This window comes from Podarcis muralis, chromosome 1 (assembly GCF_964188315.1).
Source record: "Podarcis muralis chromosome 1, rPodMur119.hap1.1, whole genome shotgun sequence".
Taxonomy (NCBI): Eukaryota; Metazoa; Chordata; class Lepidosauria; order Squamata; family Lacertidae; genus Podarcis; species Podarcis muralis.
This window is the reverse complement of record NC_135655.1, coordinates 23,818,072-23,838,580: the sequence shown is the minus strand read 5'-3', so window position 1 is coordinate 23,838,580 and position 20,509 is coordinate 23,818,072. Positions and strand designations below refer to the sequence as shown.

At 42.2% G+C, this 20,509-nt stretch overlaps 1 protein-coding gene across 6 annotated transcripts in view; it reads right to left on the bottom strand.

Annotated features, from left to right (window-relative positions):
- EFCAB11 (EF-hand calcium binding domain 11) overlaps positions 1 to 20,509 on the bottom strand; it is a 57,136-nt gene that overhangs the window by 19,124 nt on the left and 17,503 nt on the right. The window contains exon 6 of one of the 6 annotated variants that reach the window (XM_028717847.2): positions 20,021 to 20,045. The exons of the other annotated variants lie outside the window; for them this stretch is intronic. Coding sequence (XP_028573680.2) covers positions 20,036 to 20,045 — 10 coding nt within the window. The 3' untranslated portion in view covers positions 20,021 to 20,035. Of the gene's footprint in view, positions 1 to 20,020; positions 20,046 to 20,509 lie in introns of those variants that run through there. 6 annotated transcript variants of the gene reach the window in all.

The window sequence follows — 20,509 nt, the reverse complement described above, 5'->3', positions numbered from 1 at the left end:
AAGCAATTCTGCTCATGGATCAGAGAAGGGGACAAGAGCTTCACATACCCAATGGGGTTCTGATCCAAAAGCCCAGGAGGCTATTTGAAACCACCATGCGAATATTGCTTAAAGGTGGAGTTTAGAAGCTCCCAAATGCAAGTGGTAGACCTGCTTACAACAGTCTAAATAACTGGCTGCAGAACCAATTTTGACAGTGTACTATTCCTATATAAATTAGTTATTTGTGAATGAACTAGTTCATTTTTGCTTGTTGCAGTGGGATGCCAAATTTTCTTCATGAAAACTGGTGGCTATCTGCTTTGACGGTAATCCCTAAAATATAGGGGGAATTCCTGCAAGTGATATAAAGCTTGCATTTTTTAACTTAGAGTCTAAATAAAGAAATGCAAGCTTTGTACCACTTGTTGAAGAAGTGTTCATTTACCATTATAGGAAACTGATAAATCAAAGAATACATTTTGGTGAAAAGTGAACGCTGCAATTCGATATACGATTAGAAATGTTATGAAAATGTTTGTTATTAACCCAATTTCAGGCTTGTTCGGAAACAGAGTTATGTACCAATTTATGAATATCAGTTCAACTGACACATTTGAATCACACACTCATTGACAAACAAAAGCTGTTTAAAAGGAAAAACAAACAAAAACAATGTAAAATGCTACACTTCATAATAGATTTTGAAGACTATCAATTACATTCTTACTTAACAGTATGTAAGGCAGTATATGATCTTTTAACAAGTCATAGAAGACAAAGATTTTTGATCACACAGAAGGGTCTGCTATTGCTGTGGTATAAGTAAGCCCTGCAAAATTAGAACTGGATTGGATACAGAGCCTAATCCATCCTCTGAGCTGAAATAGCTTTTCCTTTTCCTTTATCCTTCTAAGTCAACAATAATCTATGGAAAGCAAAATAAAGAAACAAAGGGATTGTCATAATGGCCAAATCAGTGATCTCTCAGGTCTAAGTATCTCCTCTCCAGCAGTATTCAATAAGCAAATATGTCACAGGAAGGCCCATTATAGAATAGGCTGTTTCTAATAGAAGTTTATTCCTAGCTGTCATCAGTTAGAGGTTGATATGTACGTAAAAATACATTTATATTCTTTCAAGCTTTATATTTCCAAATATTTCTCTGTTCCAACTAACATTTTGGATCTCCAAATATTAATTTCTTGCCAAGAAATAAGTTGTGCAATCTGTAATAATTTCTTCACCTTAGGTATCAAAAATTAAAATTAAAAAGATTAAATTTATATTGACTGTCTTCTTTCTTCATTTCACTCCCCTTCTTCTTTTCTAAGTAAATATGTCCAATATTTTCAGTTCTCCTTAGTATAAGTCTCTTACTGTCTGCTGCAGATTATTATTATTATTATTATTATTATTACAGTGGTGCCTCGCAAGACGAAATTAATTCGTTCCGCAAGTTTTTTCTTCTTGCGAGTTTTTCGTCTTGCGAAGCACGGTTTCCCATAGGAATGCATTGAAAATCAATTAATGCGTTCCTATGGAAACCGCTTGCCAGGCTGGCGGTGCGGAGAAGGGCTTTTCTCCCCACCGCAAGCCTTCAGGACAGGTACGGGAACAGAGGGGAAGGCGTGCAGCGCTTCTCCTCTGTTCCCGGGCTTGCGGTGGGAGGAGGGTTTTTCCTCCCCACCGCCAACATTCAGAACAGGCTTCCGAAGCCTGGCGGCGGGGCGGAGAGACCTCCTCCCCGCCGCAGGTTTCGGAGCATCCTTCCGAAGCCTGGTGGGGGGCGGAGAGACCTCCGCCCCGCCGCCAGGCTTCGGAGCATCCATCCGAAGCCTGGCGGGGGGCGGAGAGACCTCCTCCCCGCCGCAGGCTTCGGAGCATCCTTCCGAAGGCTGGCGGGGGGCGGAGAGACCTCCGCCCCGCCGCCAGGCTTCGGAGCATCCTTCCGAAGGCTGGCGGCGGGGCGGAGAGACCTCCTCCCACCGTCAGGCTTCGGAGCATCCTTCCGAAGCCTGGCGGCGGGAGGAGGTCTCTCCGCCCCGCCGCCAGCCTTCGGAGGAGGTCCGAGGACAGTGGGGAAGACGCGCTGCACTACCCCGCTGTCCCAGAGATTTCCCTATGGGCTTTAGTCTTGCGAAGGAAGCCCATAGGGAAATTCGTTTTGCGAAGCGCCTCCAAAACGGAAAACCCTTTCGTCTAGCGGGTTTTCCGTCTTGCGAGGCGTTCGTCTTGCGGGGCACCACTGTATTATTATTATTATTATTATTATTATTATTGGAGTTTTCAAGAGGGTGGACACAGACCACATAGGAAAACCTAAAAGGATCTCTTTCCTTTCTCTTTCCATCCTAATTTTATCCCTTTTCCAATTCTGAAGACTACTCAGATTTACAAAATGGTACTCTTGTTCTGTATTGACAATAATCTTAAATGCTGGGGTCTGTATATAGCTTGCCAGTAACTTTTCTTTATAAATTTCTTCTCCCATTATAATGTCCAATCATTTTGCTGTTTTAGGTTGCCATGGCATAGTTCCATATTTAAACGTTAGATAGAAACATGCTGATGTTGAATATTACCTTTACTAAAAGAACTTGCTAGGCTCCGGAATAGCTTGAAGTTGACCTTGATTTTCTCCCCAACTCCTCAATAATATCTTACATTCCCACAGAATGATATCCCAGGAGAAAAAGTAGAGCTCTGCTTGGCATACATCAATGTGAACAACATACCTAATAGAAAGCAAACTATCTTCATGTGGCAAAGGGAAATTGACTACTTGACCTAATATAACTTTTCTATCTCAAGATTTTATTATCCCATTATTTATAAATTCTCTTTTTAGAATTATATTTTCCCCAATGATTGAAAATATTTTAAACTCCAAGACCATACCCATATTCCATTTCAGACTGAAGTACTTTAAGCAAATCTGTCGACAATGATAAAAGCAAAATGCAAAGATAAATAAAAGAAGACAGCCCAGGAAGTAATATTTCCTATGCAGAGACTGCATTCTTTAGAATAAAAATGTGTGGATACTTAAAAAATAAAGTGCTTTTTTGTTTTTGTTGAGGATTCTTACTGCAATATGTTACTCACACACTTATTCAAGAGTGCTATCAAACAATTTTTATTTCTTTATACTTATCTATATCTAACCCTTTTCCCTGACACGGACTCGGGGCATCTTACAACTAAAATGGAAACAGCTAAAAATGGGGGGGGGGAGCAATCATTTAAAAACATAAATACTGTAGAATTGAAATCCTCTGTTGAGGATGCCCTCCTGAGTTAAAGAACTGGAGTGTAAATTTAATTATAATTTAACTGAATTTCTAGAGTGCCACACTAGTAAAAGGTTAAATGTATCAGTCTGAACTTGGGAGTGGTCCCATATGAAGAAAACAGAATCAACAGAATGCTATGACTTTAGGCTGAGAACTGCAGCATAAGTTTGCAAGGCCGATTCCTGTCTCAAATTATTTCCAATAACAGCTTCTGAAACATGGGAGAAAATGAGTGGAAACAAACCTCCAGTCACCAAATACGCTACGAGTTTAGACCAATGTGGTACCCTTCCAGAAGTTTTGAACTACCAGCAAGCACAGCCAATGATGGGAGCTGAACTCCAAAACATCTGGGGGCATGAGATTGGGAAAAGCTGGTTTGGACTCAACATTTCCGTTAAGGGATTGGTATGACTGCCACTTCTCAAGTTCCCATGCCATGGCACTTTAGGTAAACGGCAGATACACCACATGAGAAGAACCACATATGCAAGGGCTGGCAATATGGCGCAGTCTTCTGAGCAGGTTTCATGAAATTCTGGGCTGGTCCTGACACAGAGGTGGTAGGTGCATGATAAATCAAATTCATTGCAAAGAAAGCCGTATCTGCTAAGGAACACAAGTGTGTATGTGTCCCCCAGTGGGCTTCTCTTCCTTTCACCCACATTCAATTCTATGTGCATTTATATGTGGGCAAAGCCCCAACGGGACTGGGACAAAGCACTGGGTTATAAATGCTTTTGTGGGATTGTCTAGAGCAGGAGACAAGACATAGAAGGTGGGAGAAAGGAAGAAGGTGGCTTGCACCACCTGAACGTAATATTATATTGGGTAGTGGAGCTCTCACTGAACATTCACCGTCTACAGATTTTGTTTCTTTCTACCCCATCCCACAAAACAATGCATTTAATATTTCTTCCATAAAATAAAAAAATCTTTTGTGAGGAAATGAGAAGACCTGGATATCAATTTAATGTTCTCTCACTCTCTGAATGGTGCGTCTGCAAAGTTATTCACAGTACTGTCCCCAAGACATTTCTTTCTATTAATACTATAAATAAATTTTGAGCTCAAGGTTATTATCGTACCTTCCAGACAAAAGCACTGAATGAAGACTTTTCTCTTATTGCTCCAGCTTTCCATACTACTCAAGAATGGAACTGTTTCTATCTCATATTCTACAACCTTCTTTAAGCCCATTAACTTCTCAAGTTCCGAGCAAAATGCCTAAGGGCTGTTACTTTAACAACTTGGTAATAAAGGGGTATGATTGCACACAATGGACATTTCATTCATGGAGCATTAATTGAAATGAAATTGTTGATGGATAAGTTACTACTTGATTAAAAAGAACTGAGGGTTGTATCCCATGCTGCAGTGCCGTCCGAGCAACACGCTTCCATGTGTACAACAGAAATTCCCCTTACTCTCCTACTGCCTACAGCCCCCTGTGTGCATTCAAAATCTTCCTGAGTATTGGGGGACCATCTAGAGCAGTTTTATTTTTGGGAGGGGAGAGGAAAGGACATTCTGCTGCACAAGGAGAAACCCACTTACACAGCGTTGGACACAACCCTGAAGCCACATGGGCTAAAACTGTGACATGAGCAAGGCATATGAAAGCAGAGAACAGAGATTTACAAATTCAGAAAAAAATATTCCAAAGAGAAGGAACTACTGTAATTATGTACTTACGAATGATTTTGAAACAAATGTAGCTTAAGAACAAATGTAGCTTAAGAAACAATCTCCCTGTTGTAAATCCCCACACGGATGCCCCAATTCCCCTGAATCTTGTAGAAGTTTGGAGGTTTAGTGCAAGAAGGAAAACTCACTAAAAAGCAACAGAAACAAGTTGGTATCAAAGGCAGCTTCCCTATCAGCAACTTTTACAACCCACAAGCTATTTTTTTTTTAAAATGTTGGGTTGTTTAGAAACAGCAAATTGGCAAAGATCTACTAATAGGGAACTGCTTAAAACCAACTATATTGGAGTCCATGTCTTACTGGTTTAAAATGTTATTATTTTTAAAACATCACAATCCCTTCAGTAACACTAGTTGACCGTCCATACTCAGAAAAGAACATAATACAAGAGCTGGAAAACTTTAAGCGGGAACCACAGTGGAGCCCATTTACATTTTCTTGAACCTTTCAACCATTTAATCCCATGCATTTTATCTCTTAATCACATCCAAAAATAGTTCCATTCACTTTTCAAGTCATCTTCTTAGATACTTGCAAGTCTTAGAACATTACTTTTATTTGTCCTATCGCTTGCAGAGAAATAATAGCATTACATCATATCCTGAATATTTCAGGCCAGCAAACTTGTGACATATCCTTTACAATTTCAGTGGAACACCTTCAAATCATCTTCTCTGCTTGCACATGCATTCTGAGGTTTTTATTTCAGGATTTTTCTGTGCAGCATTTGCAGATTCCAGAGGTTTGGAACACTGGAAGAGGGCTGCAGAATTAAACCTCAGAATACCACCCTGCCCTGTGTGTAGAATTCGTTTTATAGCACTCTGAATCCTGGCTAGCGGTTCCAAAAGGCAAAGAAAACCCCATACGTAACTGTCATCAATCAACTCAAGAAACAGGTATCTCTTTGAAAGGAGATAAATGGGACAAAGAACTACAGTCGCTTTTGGGGATTGAAATAGGACCTTAGGCGGCAATGTCGTAGTTCATTAGGGTTACTCTGCCAGAGGCAAAAAAATGCTTGCCAGCCATGGCAATTTTCCTTTCCCAGCATGCCATGGTGCTAGATGGCAATTCTGCAGAATTTCTAGAAGTGCTGTTATCCAGGCACTATTCATAACTGGTAATAAATAGTATGAAATATTTCTCCCTGTGTGAACTTTCAAACTGCTGTGCAAAGCAAAATGAATCCAGTCCTTCTTAAAAGGAAGAAGAAATAGATCATTAGAGTTGCCGTGGATCTCACATGACTGTGGCTGTAAAGATGTGAAATGGCAGCAAAAAGCTAAAATTAACTTGCCATAAGGTAAGTCATATATCCTAATACAAGTCTGGAAGATACTAAAACGTCTATGGTATAGAGGATAAACAGAGGAAATGTAAGGGGGGGAAACCTTGTTGTTATTGGACCCCACTGAGGTACCAAGGTTGGGTGGGCTTTTGAGGTGGGCAATACTGCCAAAATATTAAGCAAATATGGCTTTGCAATTAGAAGGTCTCAAGTATTGCCGCAAAGGGCAGTAGTAGTAATTTAAAAGAAGAAATTCTGCCCAGGGCGTCATTTTCCATGATAAGGCTTTCTCAATAGTGGTTCCCCATTTATGGAGCGCCATCTCTGGTGAGACAGGTGCAGTGCATCTGTCTCCCTTATTCAGTATGAATTTTGAAACATGACTGTACAGGCAGTATCTGAAAGATATTGTTCTGGGCAACCTTGAAATTATTAGCTGTGAGGATATCAAACTGTTTTGAATGTTTCTATTTATTTTATTTCTTAAAAATTGCTTTGCTGCTTTGTTGCCACCCTGGGCTCCTTTGGGAGAAAGGGTGGAATAGAAATTTAATTAAATTACAAGAATAAAAAAAATGATAGCAGAATTTTATCAATCTATAAACTCTTTTGCTTACATCTCTTATGCCCATCTCTTCTTCTTTTCTATACACTTCATTTTTTATTTTTTATTTTTGTTCTGCTGGTTCCAGTATTTTCATTCAAATCCATGTTCCCTTCCTTCTTTCTAATACCATTTTCCATCACGTCACATTATTCTGGAATTCCCTTGTCACCAATACCCACACAAATCCATCTATTTCCTCTTTCATAAATGAAAACGAAAACCCAAACCCTGCTTAATAATAATAATAATAATAATAATAAATTTTATTTATATCCCGCCCTCCCCAGCCGAAGCTGGGCTCAGGGCGGCTAACAACAATCAAAATAATCCGACATTCTAAAACATTCATTATAAAATTAATTAAATCAAATTAAATTAAAATCAAATTAATGGCAACATCAAGCCAAATTCTGTGCATATTGCCGATTGCCAGAGGAGGGGGTCAGGCTGCGCCCTGACCAAAGGCCTGGTGGAACAGCTCTGTCTTGCAGGCCCTGCGGAAGGATGTCAGGTCCTGCAGGGCCCTAGTCTCTTGTGACAGAGCGTTCCACCAGATTGGAGCCGCGGCCGAGAAGGCCCTGGCTCTAGTTGAGGCCAGCCTAACCTCTCTGTGGCCTGGGATCTTTAGGATGTTTTTATTTGCAGACCGTAGATTTCTCTGTGGGACATACCAGGAGAGGTGGTCCCGTAGGTACGAGGGTCCTAGGCCGTATAGGGCTTTAAAGGTTAAAACCAGCACCTTAAACCTGATCCTGTACTCCACCGGGAGCCAGTGCAGCTGGTATAATACCGGATGGATATGATCTCGTAGCGAAGACCCCGTAAGGAGTCTCGCCGCGGCATTCTGCACCCGCTGGAGTTTCTGGGTCAGTCTCAAGGGCAGCCCCACGTAGAGCGAGTTACAATAATCCAGTCTGGAGGTGACCGTCGCGTGGATCACAGTGGCTAGGTCAGGGCGAGAGAGATAAGGAGCCAACTGCTTAGCTTGGCGGAGATGAAAAAATGCTGCCTTTGTTATAGCTGTAATCTGCGCCTCCATAGAGAGGGAGGTATCGAAGATTACACCCAAACTCTTAACGGATGATGTTGGCACTAATTGCACCCCCGCAAGAGATGGGAGTTGCCCCCTCAATCCCATATCACTCCGTCCCAGTCAAAGGACCTCTGTCTTCGAAGGATTTAACTTCAACCGGCTCCCACGTAACCATCCAGCCACAGCTTCCAGACATCTGGTCAGTGTATCTGGGGCCGAGTCAGGGTGGCCGTCCATCAACAGATAGAGTTGGGTGTCATCGGCATACTGATGGCAGCCCAGCCCAAAACTCCGGACAAGCTGGGCGAGGGGGCGCATAAAGATGTTAAAAAGCATCGGGGAGAGAATCGCACCCTGAGGCACTCCACACACCAAGGAGTGGCGCGATGACAATTCCCCCCCAAGCGCCACCCTCTGTCCCCGACCAGAGAGAAACGAGCGCAGCCATTGAAGGACTGTGCCCTGGATCCCCACGTCGGCAAGGCGGTGGTCCAGGAGTTCGTGATTGACCATGTCGAAGGCTGCTGACAGGTCTAGAAGAATCAGCAGCCCCGACCCGCCTCGATCCAGCTGCCTACGGAGATCATCTGTTAGGGCGATCAGAGCTGTCTCGGTCCCATGACCAGCGCGGAAGCCGGACTGGAATGGATCGAGAGCCGATGTTTCATCCAGAAACCTACCAAGCTGTTCAGCAACCGCTCTCTCAATCACCTTACCCAGGAATGGAAGATTTGAAACCGGGCGGTAATTGGATAGATCTAGAGGATCTAATGATGTTTTCTTTAAGAGTGGACGCACCACTGCCTCCTTCAGTTCCCCTGGGAATATCCCGGTGCCAAGGGACAAATTGATGATATCACCCAGGGGGGCCCGCACCTCGTCTGGACACGCTCTAATCAGCCAAGACGGGCACGGGTCCAGAGGACAGGTGGTGGGCTTTCCAGCTTGGAGGAGTCTGTCCACATCGGCTGGGGATATCCGGTCAAAGTGGTCCAATACTGGACCCGAGGACAGTCGAGGGGCCTCCAGTTCCTTTATTGTATCCAAATTGGCAGGGAGGTCATGGCGGAGCAACAGGACCTTCTCCGCAAAAAAGCTCGCAAATGCCTCACAGCTGTGTGTCGAATTGTTATTTAAATTTGGCTGTCCTTCAAGGGACGTTAAAGACCTAATTATACTAAATAATTGCGCCGGGCGAGAGCTAGCGGAGGCAACAGGTGACTTAAAAGTCACCTGTTCTCTCATGCCTGCTAAATGGAACATTCCTCTCCCCGCAGCACACACTTTTGATTCCTCATATCTGCTAATTCCAGTTTTCCTCACTGTCTCTCCCTTACTCTGCTTGCGACTTGGGACCGCATCATGTTACTTGTTCTGTTTACAGTTTAATAAATAAAGAGCCGTATCATCAGCTTTGGGGCATATTATCAGCTTTCCATCAGTTTCAGCTGGTGGCCCAGCTGAGCCCCTTTCTGGACAGGGATAGCCTAACTCCTGTTGTTGATGCTCTAAGTCAGTGTTTCCCAACCTTGTGCCTCCAGCTGTTTTTGAACTACAACTCCCATCATCCCTGACTAGCAAGACCAGTGGCAAGGGATGATGGGAATTGTAGTCCAAAACAGCTGGAGGCACAAGGTTGGGAAACACTGCTCTAAGTAACCTTGGCAGCCCCAAACTCTTGAGCTCAAGCAATCCACCAGCCTCAGCCTCCAGTTGTACCACAGTATTGACTTATATTCAACACTGAGTTGTCACCTTACAATATCTGGATAATGAAACTGAAAAAGAAATGAACACCAGAAAAGGCTTCAATACATTATTTTCTTCATGCTTAATTATATGTTTTGGAATAGCAGATTCTTCATTGCTCACTTCTGTTAAAATGGGAAAATTATTCTTGGTTGACTCATTTTAACAGCTCTGTTGCATTAACATTAGATTTTGTTATAAAAGGTCCCTGTGGATGTGGCACAGAAGGATTCCAGACTACAGATGTGAAATTGCCAAGCATGCCAATATTAAGAAAAGAGAAATGAAGGCACAGATAACAGTTAAATGGCTTCCTTGGAGGCCTGCAAAGTCTACTACCACTACGTACAGAAATCAGGTCAGCTGTGCCGTCTCCTGAGCCAAGTCAACTATCATGTATGCATAATTGCAATAAGTATGAAAAATAAGGAATCAAGAAAATGGTGAGATCTTAAGCATACATTTTAAGTCTGTAGAAAAGCAATGAATACTTTGTCCAAATATGTTTAAATTTCTGCGTAAAGGGAATATCTTCTTCTTTGGCGATCACTCGTAACCAAGTAAGAGTGTCTTCCATAAACACAGTTTTAACAATGAATCCGTAAGTGACTGTGGAAACCAATTCTGCATCCACACGTCCTTCCACAGTGGGGACATAGGTTTCTGGGTGGGAGTTGATCACGGTGTGGTTTTGCCAAGCGTGCCTTCCTCCTAGCACTTTTCTCCCTTGTGTCCCGAGTTCGAGTGTCTTCAAAGCCCATGACAACTTTGGTAAAGCCTGTTCTCCAACTGGAGTGCTCACAGGCCAGTGTTTCCCAGTTGTCAGTGTTTATAGTACATTTTTTTAGATTTGCCTTGAGACAGTCTTTAAACCTCTTTTGTTGACCACCAGTATTACGCTTTCCATTTTTAAGTTCGGAATAGAGTAATTGCTTTGGAAGACGATCATCAGGCATCCGCACAACATGACCAGTCCAATGAAGCTGATGTTGAAGAATTATTGCTTCGACACTGGTGATCTTTGCTTCTTCCAGTACACTGATATTACTGTAAATTTCGCTCCATAACACGCAGATTTTTCCTCCTAGAAAGTAAGGGGAAATGTCTGTGCGTGTTATGGAGCGAATGTCTACAGATGGCAGGGGAATCTGCTGCAGTCGTGAGCAGTCCGTGGCTCAAAAGCGGGTGTAAGCGGCTCCTGTCAGCTAGCGGAGCCTGGGAGGAGGGAGAGAAGCAGAGCGGGGTCGGCTGCTTTAAAACAACCCCGTGCTCTATGTCCCTCTCTCCTCCCCACTGAGCTCGCTAAGTAGCAGCAAAGCTTTTCAGCCAGCCTAGCCGGGGAGGAGGGACAGAAGCAGAGCAGGGTTGGCTGCTTTAAAACAACCCTGTGCTCTCTGTCCCTGCCTGCAGTTTTTTGCTGTCCGATTTTGGATTAGCCACTGTAGGGGCTGTGTGTGTGTGTGCTTGAGCTATCGTTTTCCTCCTCCTGCTTCCCGTTCACTCTCCCTGCGCCCCTGCGCTCTCCTGCGACTTTAGGATTGACACTGTGTGTCTGTGTGTGTGTGTGAGGGCTCCTTCTCCTCCTCCTGCTTCCCGTTCACTCTCCCTGCGACTTTAGGATTGACTCTGTGTGTGTGTGTGTGTGTGTGTGTGGGCTCCTTCTCCTCCTCCTGCTTCCCGTTCACTCTCCCAGCACCCCTGCGCTCTCCTGCAACTTTAGGATTGACACTCTGTGTGTCTGTGTGTGGGGGGGGGCTCCTTCTCCTCCTCCTGCTTCCCGTTCACTCTCCCTGCGACTTTAGGATTGACACTCTGTGTGTCTCTCTGTGTGTGTGTGAGTGAGTGAGTGAGGGCTCCTTCTCCTCCTCCTGCTTCCCGTTCACTCTCCCTGCGACTTTAAGATTGACACTCTGTGTGTCTGTGTGTGTGTGAGGACTCCTTCTCCTCCTCCTGCTTCCCGTTCACTCTCCCAGCGCCCCTGCGACTTCTAGCGCCCTGCGACTTTAGGGCCAGTTCTCTCTCTGCGTGTGTGTGTGTGTGTTTTGACCTCACTGCGCTTGTTGGGGGAGAGTGTTGGTTGCGAATTTTTCTGGATTTGTCTCAGAGTGGTTACTATCATGGTTTCCTTGCCGGAAAGGAGGGAGAGACGCAGAGCCTGCTTGTTCTAAAGGAGCAAAGCCGGAGAGGAGCCTCTCCTGCATTATTAGCAGCATCCTTCTCCACACCCCCCACGCGTGCTCCTTGTCCCTTGATTGCTTTTCCTTCCCTCCCCACTTAAAACGTGGTTACAAAGCACGAATCCACATGGATCCTCAGGATTTTTGCACTGGGTCACCCCAAATTCACCATGAGATCACAAAGCATATCCATGGCTACAGCCTGCACCAAAAAACACACACACACACTGTTTCATGGGGCCGCAATGGCGCAAAAACGTGGTTACAAAGCATGGATCCACATGGATCCTCAGGATTTTTGCATTGGGCTACCCCAAACTCACCGTCAGATCACATGTCTGTGGCCACAGCATGAACCACAAAAATCATACATCCACTGTTTCGTTTAGAATATTTTTTTCTTGTTTTCCTCCTCTAAAAACTACATGCGTGTTATGGTCAGGTGCGTGTTATAGAGCGAAAAATACGGTAATTCGCCTGTCTTCCCAAGTGATGTGTAAAAAACTTTGGAGACACTGTTGATGGAATCTTTCGAGTAGTTGGAGATGGCGTTTATAAGTGGTCCATGTTTCACAAGCATATAGTAAGGTTGGTAGTACAATAGCTTTGTAAACAAGCATTCTGGTTTCGCTGCAAATGTCCCGGTCCTCAAACACTCTGCACTTCAGTCGGGAGAAAGCCGCACTTGCAGAGCTCAGGTGATGCTGCATTTCAGCATCAGTGTTGGCCCTTGTGGAACAATAACTGCCTAGGTAGGAGAAGTGATCGACATTAACCAACGGTACACCACTGAGTTGGATTTGTGGCACTGCAGAGGGGTTATTTTGTACTTGTTGGTGTAGCACTTTGGTTTTTTGGATGTTGAGTGATATGCCAAGCTTTCCGTAAGCTTCTGCAAAGATATTTAGGATGGTTTGGAGGTCATCCTCTGAGCGTGCACACACTACGTTGTCATCAGCATACTGAAGCTCTATGACGGAAGTTACGGTAACCTTACGCTTTGCTTTCAGCCTGCTCAGACAGAAGAGCCTTCCATCTGTTCGATATATGATTTCTACTCCGGTGGGGAGTTTCCCTTCAACAAAGTGTAGGATCATTGGAATGAAAATAATGAATAAAGTTGGGGCAATAACACAACCCTGTTTAACACCTGATCCCACTGTGAATGGTTCACTTTGAGAGCCATTGTTATCTGCGATTGTTGCTGGCATATTATCATGGAGGAGCCGAATGATGTTTATAAATTTATCTGGGCAGCCAATTTTCACAAGGACAGTCTACAGGGCATTACGACTTGCAGTGTCGAAAGCCTTAGGTCAATAAACGCCATATAAAGGGGTTGGTTTTGCTCCCTGCATTTTTCTTGAAGCTGTTGAGCAGTGAAAATCATGTCCACTGTTCCCCTAGAAGGCCGAAAACCATTTTGGGATTCAGGAAGGGTCACCTCGGATATTGTTACGAGACAGTTTGCTAAGATCCTTGCAAGAATTTTGCCAGCCGCTGCTAATAGAGAGAGGTCTCGATAGTTTCCACAATCAGTTCTGTCACCATTTTTAAAGAGACTGATAATTTTGGCATCTCTAAAGTCTACTAGGATTTCTTCTCTTTCCCAGATTTTTTCGATGAGCTTGTGAAGTTGTTGTGTAAATTCAATTCCGTCTACTTTGATGATTTCAACAGGTATCCCATCAGGTCCACTGGCTTTGTTGTTTTTCATTTGGTTAATAGCTGTACACAGCTCTCCCAGATTTGGAGATATACTCAAGATTTTGCTCACGCTTTTATTTCCTATCTTACTGTAACTGGATTAACCATGGGCCATCAGCATAAAAGCATAATATAAAACCGTAAGATCACAATCCAAACAATTTTGTCATTTTGATGTTTGACTACAGAAAAGTGCTACAATGGTGCTCCAAAGATCTGTTCCTACCTTAAACCATGGAAATGTCTGAAACCAACAACCAAAATAAGAGAAGTTAACGATGATTGCTTTGTGGAAGAATAGAAGCCCTTTTTGGACTATTTAAGGAAATATTACAGTTCCAGGTAAGGCTGAAAATGTCTCGTCTGAAACCTTGGAGGAGGCAATACTGAGTTAGACGGACCAACCGTCTGACGCAGTATAAGGCAACATCCTATGTTCCTATGACTAAACATAGTTTTGGAATTTTCAGAAGCACACGTCAATCAAATTTTTGATATCCATTGCACTTTTCGGTAATATAAGATTTGCAAAAAGGAGCCAGTACAGCAGTTAAGGATGCTGCACCGATACCAGGATATCTTGAGTTTAAATCTGCATTCAACCATGGCGCTCACTGGGTGACCATGGACCAGTCATTATCTCTTAGCCTAGTCTAAGAGTTGTTCTGTTGAAGGGGAGGTCAGAACACTGCTTTGAGCTCTTTGGAGGAAAGACAGAATATAAAATGTTACAAACAAACAAAAGTGAATGGTGCGCCACTGTTTGAAAACCAATGACTCCCCCTGTGCCAGCTACTTTGAAGTAAAATGATGAGAGACAAGAATCTGTTCTCATATTTTTCTGCAGCTTTTTGGACACTTACTCTTTATTCTCCAGCTCTTGCTTTTAACCCCTTCCAATACTTGATTACAAGACATACATGGTTTCCCCCCTTGAATTACTTTTAACACATTAGTCCACATTTTTATTGCTTGTTGCTAAGCAACATGCATAACATTAAGATGTATGTTATCTTGGAACATTTTCTTTTTCCCATATGTACTATTCTACTTCAAACTGCTATCACAATTGAATTTACTATGCCTTCAATTTCTTGTTCCTTCCTTTGCAATATCTACACTTGCCCTCTCCACATTTTCCTCCCTAAATAATTTCTAACTACCAATAATGATTAACACACATATACATGTACATCGAGAACACAGAATCATAGAACTGTAGAGTTCGAAGGGACCCTGAGGGTCATCTAGTCCAAACCCCTGCAATGCAGGGATCTTTTGCCCAACGTGGGGCTTAAACTCATGACTCTGAAATTAACAATTATCCAAACCTTAAAAGATACGAATAGAATCTTTTCTAGAGGTAAGAAAATTATACAAGCACAAATACTAGCATAGCAAAAGGTTTACCAAAACCTACAGCAAAATTCACTAAATTAATGACTGGATAAGTTAAGAATACATGCATAAGGATATAATTGATTTTATAAGCAGAGGCAGGCCATAAATCCTAGGGTTGCAAAATGAACAACATTCAGTTTGCATAAATGCTTAAAGGGAGAAAAAGGACAATGATGTTGGAAAAATAAGAATTCTAATGTCCATTCCTAATCACATTTATGTTGAAGAGTCCCACTGATTTTGATGTAACATGCTTCCATAAAAGTGCAATTAATATTGCATCGTATCTGCATCTGTAGGACTCAAATCATTAGTTTCCCATTTTTAACTGTAAGCTTAGCTTTTGTCATCAGCTGGACAAGCCTGGGTCAAGGAACACACACAGGTTCCTTACCATTAAGTGAGTTTACTTTAGAAGCTACACACAATGACAACAAAAGGAAGTAGGAGGGAGCCAAAGTGGGCTTCTTAAGAGATGGGTGTTTGGGTCACACAGAGAAGAACAGGAGCACACTTTGGGGATTTCTGAAAGCGAAAATATTTAAGGAACATACTAAACCAAATCTATATTTGAAATTAGCTAAACAGTTTTATAAGATACCGACAAAATCTGAGCTATTTGAATATAAAATCTTTAGAGAATATATGAAAGTAAACAAAAGCTGAATAATGAGGCATGCAAGGGGTTTTTTTAATGGAGGGCTGAATATGGGGTGAATCAAGTAATAAGCAGGAGGAAATTAACTCCTGTTGCAGTCAAATGTGGCCTGAAATTCAAAAAGAGTCTTCATATAAAAATATAAAGCAATTTACATTTAGCATGTTGAAATAAAATACTTGTCTCAGGTACATTTCCCCCCAATGACCCTGTCAAATATTTTCTATCTCGGGATCGGTTTTTAGTAATTTCTTAATGAATACCGCTGTAGCAGATGGAGGGATATATAGAACTACTTCAGGGAGGGATATAGAAGGCTGTAGGGGAAAATAAAGGAATTATTTTCTCTGCATCTTTATCTAATGTAAGCTAGTGCCCTGTTTTCATAACATGTCTACATCGTCTGTTTGGGCTAACAAAGATACATTTTGCATCTCATTCTAAAGAACCAAAATGTGAAGAACTGAACTTTTTACTATTATTATTCCAGACCCAAATAAGAGTTATGACTTAGGAGAAAAGCATGCCAGCAGATGTGTCAGCCACTAGAGACTATTCCGCAAAGATGATGCTACATGTACATACAGCTGCATGCACATTTAAATATGCAGCCTGCAACACAATGGCCTAAGAAAGGACAGCAACAAAGAAAAACTACTGCAGACATCTCTAGAACTGGAATGACAGTGCACTGTATACTATGTTCCCATGGCAACTAGCCATGGGAAGATGAATGTTTCATATTCACTCTGCTCTGCAGTACATGTCTAAATCAAAATTTCATAAAGAGCACAAGATCTTGACTGAAGATTATCTACACAAAACCAGGATATTTTCATATTACTGAATAATTATAGGCCAGAAACAATGAGGTCATTTTGGAGCAGAAGAGACAAAAATATGCCAGGCATTAGTATGCCTCTAGTGTGTGATCCTATTCATCCAAGTGTAAACTAGCATAAAATGCAGAACACAATAGAATGTACTATCTGCTTCTGGTTAATGTCATCTCACATACCCTGATCCAAAGAACCATGGAAGCAGAAATAATAATCAGGTGTAGTGCAGAAGGCTGGGCCACGTAGGGATTCTTATGGGGTAAAGTATAGGATCCATGGGTTATCTCAATGTATGAGAACGCTTTTTCAGCTAATATACAGATAGGTCTCTATACACTCATTAGAAGAAATCTGTTTGCAGAACCCGGTTTCCACAATTCCTTTTGCTCAACTGATACCACCAAGACTTGCAGAATAGCATCTATTCCTTTCTACATTTTTGTCATCACATCACTCTTTATAGAAGTGAACTGGCAAAACTAAGGATTTTTTTTTAATGTTCCTGATTAACAACTTTGTGTTTGAATAACTTCTTTAATTAAAGACTGCTTGTGGGAGGGTATTTTTTTGACAGCAATAGGGGAACTTTATTCTCTTGTTAGAAAAGTGGATCCATGCACATTCAATGGAGAAGGAAATGGGAAAAAGACAGTCCAGGACTTGTTGTTGGCATCTGTCTGTCTCAAGAGACAATGGGGTGCACCTCTGGGGGAGTGAAGTCAAACTGCTGCCTTAGCAGCACCAAAGTGACTTCCCCGGGGTGCAAACCTGGGCAATGTGTATGGCAGTCCTAGGCTGCCCAGAAAATAGGACAGACCCCTCTCTTGGTCTTGCTGATGTGGTCCAAACAAAGGCAGAGCAATATGTTTGTCACCAGCTCAGATGCATGAGTTGCCGGAAGGAGGCATACAAGACTCCATCCAACAGCATTAGGGACTCCACTTCCGGTTTGTATAGGCTTTACTCCTTAGCCTCTTCTTTTCTGAAGATACCCGGTATGCTGCAAGGCAGCCAAATTTAGGACCAGAATTTTACTTCTCCTAGATCAGTGGTGGCAAACCTTTTAGAGACTGAGTGCCCAAACTGCAACCCAAAACCCACTTATTTATCACAAAGTGCCAACACGGCAATTTAACCTGAATTCTGATGTTTTAGTTTAGGAAAAAACCCTCATATGTCAGGGTTAATGTAACCCTTTCCATTGATATATAATTTTATGGTAAAATTCAGTACTTTTTTCCCTTAAAAAAATGTTTAGTGATACTCTCATTTTGACTCAAAAAAATCACCATCGGGGGAAATAGTTATAATTGGGGGAAATGAATACAGGGATTTTTTTTCTCCCGTTAAATTCACAAAATGTTTAGGGGTATGCGTCCCCCTGAGTCCCCACAGAAAAAAAGCACTGGTATTACTTCAAAAAAAGTAGTTATGAGCCATCAAATCTTGGAAATACACTTTTTCCAGAAGGTTCACTAGAGGGCTGTACTAAGAGCCACTAAGAGCTTGGGGAGGGATTGTCCAGAGTTGTTCAGGGTTTTTTTTTGGGGGGGGGGGTTTGTATTATCAAGATTTGTTGAGCTTTTGGGGGAGGGATTGCAGAAAACAGCTCACCAGCATCACCGGCTTACACCAATCGTCTCCACCGCAACGACAGCAAATTGAAAACAGCCCTTGTCACAGCCACCAATCACACGCACTATCGCTGCAGAGAATTTCCTGCCCATGTCTTTCAGGAGCCCCGAGGAGGCGGAGAGCGGCGTCCACCTAGACCAGGGGCACCGCTCCTCCCTCCCAGCCCAGAACAGGAAGTGTGGTGAGCAAGTTGCACACGTGTCCCTTCCTGTGCATGCTCTCTCTCTCTTTCACCCAAACACCCGTTGTTTTCCCGCTCCCCTCCCCCCCCCTTCCGTGCTAGCTGGTTGGCAGGCACACAACTCCCCTTGACGCTGCTGCAGGAGGCACACACTCTATGGAGTGTTTCCCACATGCAACAGCATGGGGGGGTGCAGCCGCCCACTTTGCCAAAACCCAGCAACGGCCGTGCTTTGGCAGCTGCGCACGTGCCCATAGAGAGTGCTGACTCTGGCACACATGCCATAGGTTCACTGTCCTAGATGGACTCCTTTCCCAGGTTGATAGGGTAATAGAAGGTGTGAAACTTTCCTCCCCTTTTGGCCTGTGCTTCTTCTCATCCTTTCCATTATTATTTTTATGGGTTCACACTTATAAAATGAGCACTTCACAACAAAATATGCAAGCCTTTCTGTTAACTGGTCTCTGAATGACAACTTGTAGAGGAGATGCCCATTTTGAATTATAGCATAAACACAATACATTTTGCTGAAATACAGTGATTTATTGCCATATCATTTTTTCTGACCTGCTACATCAATTTAAACCTGAGCTAACAAAAGGAAAGTGTTGAAGTCTATGCTACCAAACAAAAACTGCCACTTGTTCCATGCTAGTAAGACATCAAGTTAGTCTATACATTAGCAACCAACAAATTGATTTCCCTTCCCTTTCTGTCCACCACCCCAGAAAGCTGAAGTAGCCAGCAAAACACCAGGAACACTTAATATTGACAAGGTAGCCATGCACCTACACTAGCGATACCCAAGGCAAAGAGGCTCCAGGCAGGACAAGAGTAGCACTACCAGTAACTGTATAGCTCCAATACTATGGAGCGTAAAGATAAATTGCTTTATATGTGTTATAGCACTGTGGCACCAGATGGCGCTGTGGAGTCCCGTTTTTTGCCACTGGGATTTCCCTATATGAAGTTTACAATGCATTTAACTGAACTGCTTCTTTGATGTGTCTAGATCCAGCCCTAGTATGCCTGCTGTTCGCTAGGCTTGGTTGACTGTTGGAATTCAGGAAAAAGAGGGAGGGAAATTAACATCAGTTCAACATAACACTTTTGCAGATTTAGCCCACATGAAGTGCCTGATGTGCATTTCAGTCTTAAGATAACAGACAGCATAAAAGGAAACTGATATGTATTCACTGCTATAATAATAATGTATCTTCTACAGTCTAGACACTAGATCAAATAATGAGCTTAACAGTAACCTCAAACTCACCTAAGACAAATGGTTACATGTGTATAACAGATTTTACCTATCTCAAGTCAGAATGATCACTGGGGACAGAGAGCTACTTAACTCATATGCTATCTTCTATATAAGCATCCCTGAGCCAAAGTCATTTTTTATACCTTGTTTTATATATTACTCTGTACTTAAAATAATGATGCACTGTACAGTTTTATTTTTGTTATTATTTCTAGTATGTTGACCATAATAAATTGAATATATTACACAGATTTCAACAGCATTGGTTAATATGAACATCTTGAAAAGTTACATTGAAAAACCATACTGTGCAAGATGGAAGACAATTCTGATTTCCATTAAACAATATCAAATGCATGTATTATAGTTTGTCTTTTATTACTTGCCTAGAAAAGGCTATTTAGCACCACCAAATGGTTCAACTGATCTATGAATGCATGTTTATTTTGGTGCTCCGCATTATAAAGATTTAGTGTACAAACTGGTAAAACTTTGATGGCATGTGTCCTCTTCAGAATATTCTGTTTATAACAAATTAGAAGACTTTAATCAACGGGAAGAAAAGATGTCTAAATAATAATAATAATTTATTGTTATGGTCAGAGACCAGCTTGAAAAACACATAATGGGACTGCACTCCCAAAAGCAAAACAGACATTTAAAACAATATGTCTATATAAACACTGCTATTTCAAGGAACATATAAATTAATGCGTACAGTTCCATAAAAATACTATTTTCATTATATATATGCATGCGTGTGTGTAAATCGCATGAGCACATACATAAACACTCTCACTGGCTCATACAACCACCTGTGTCTTGACCCCAGCAGACAACTATTGGATTTGTTTGTATAAGTGTGTTGTATATTCTTAAGTGCTCGGCATGTAATATACTATCTCTTAATGGCCTGTGCTCTGCACTTTAGTAGGGAATATTTTCTAACTAATGATACCCATGAGAGTTTTTCCTGCATGTCAAA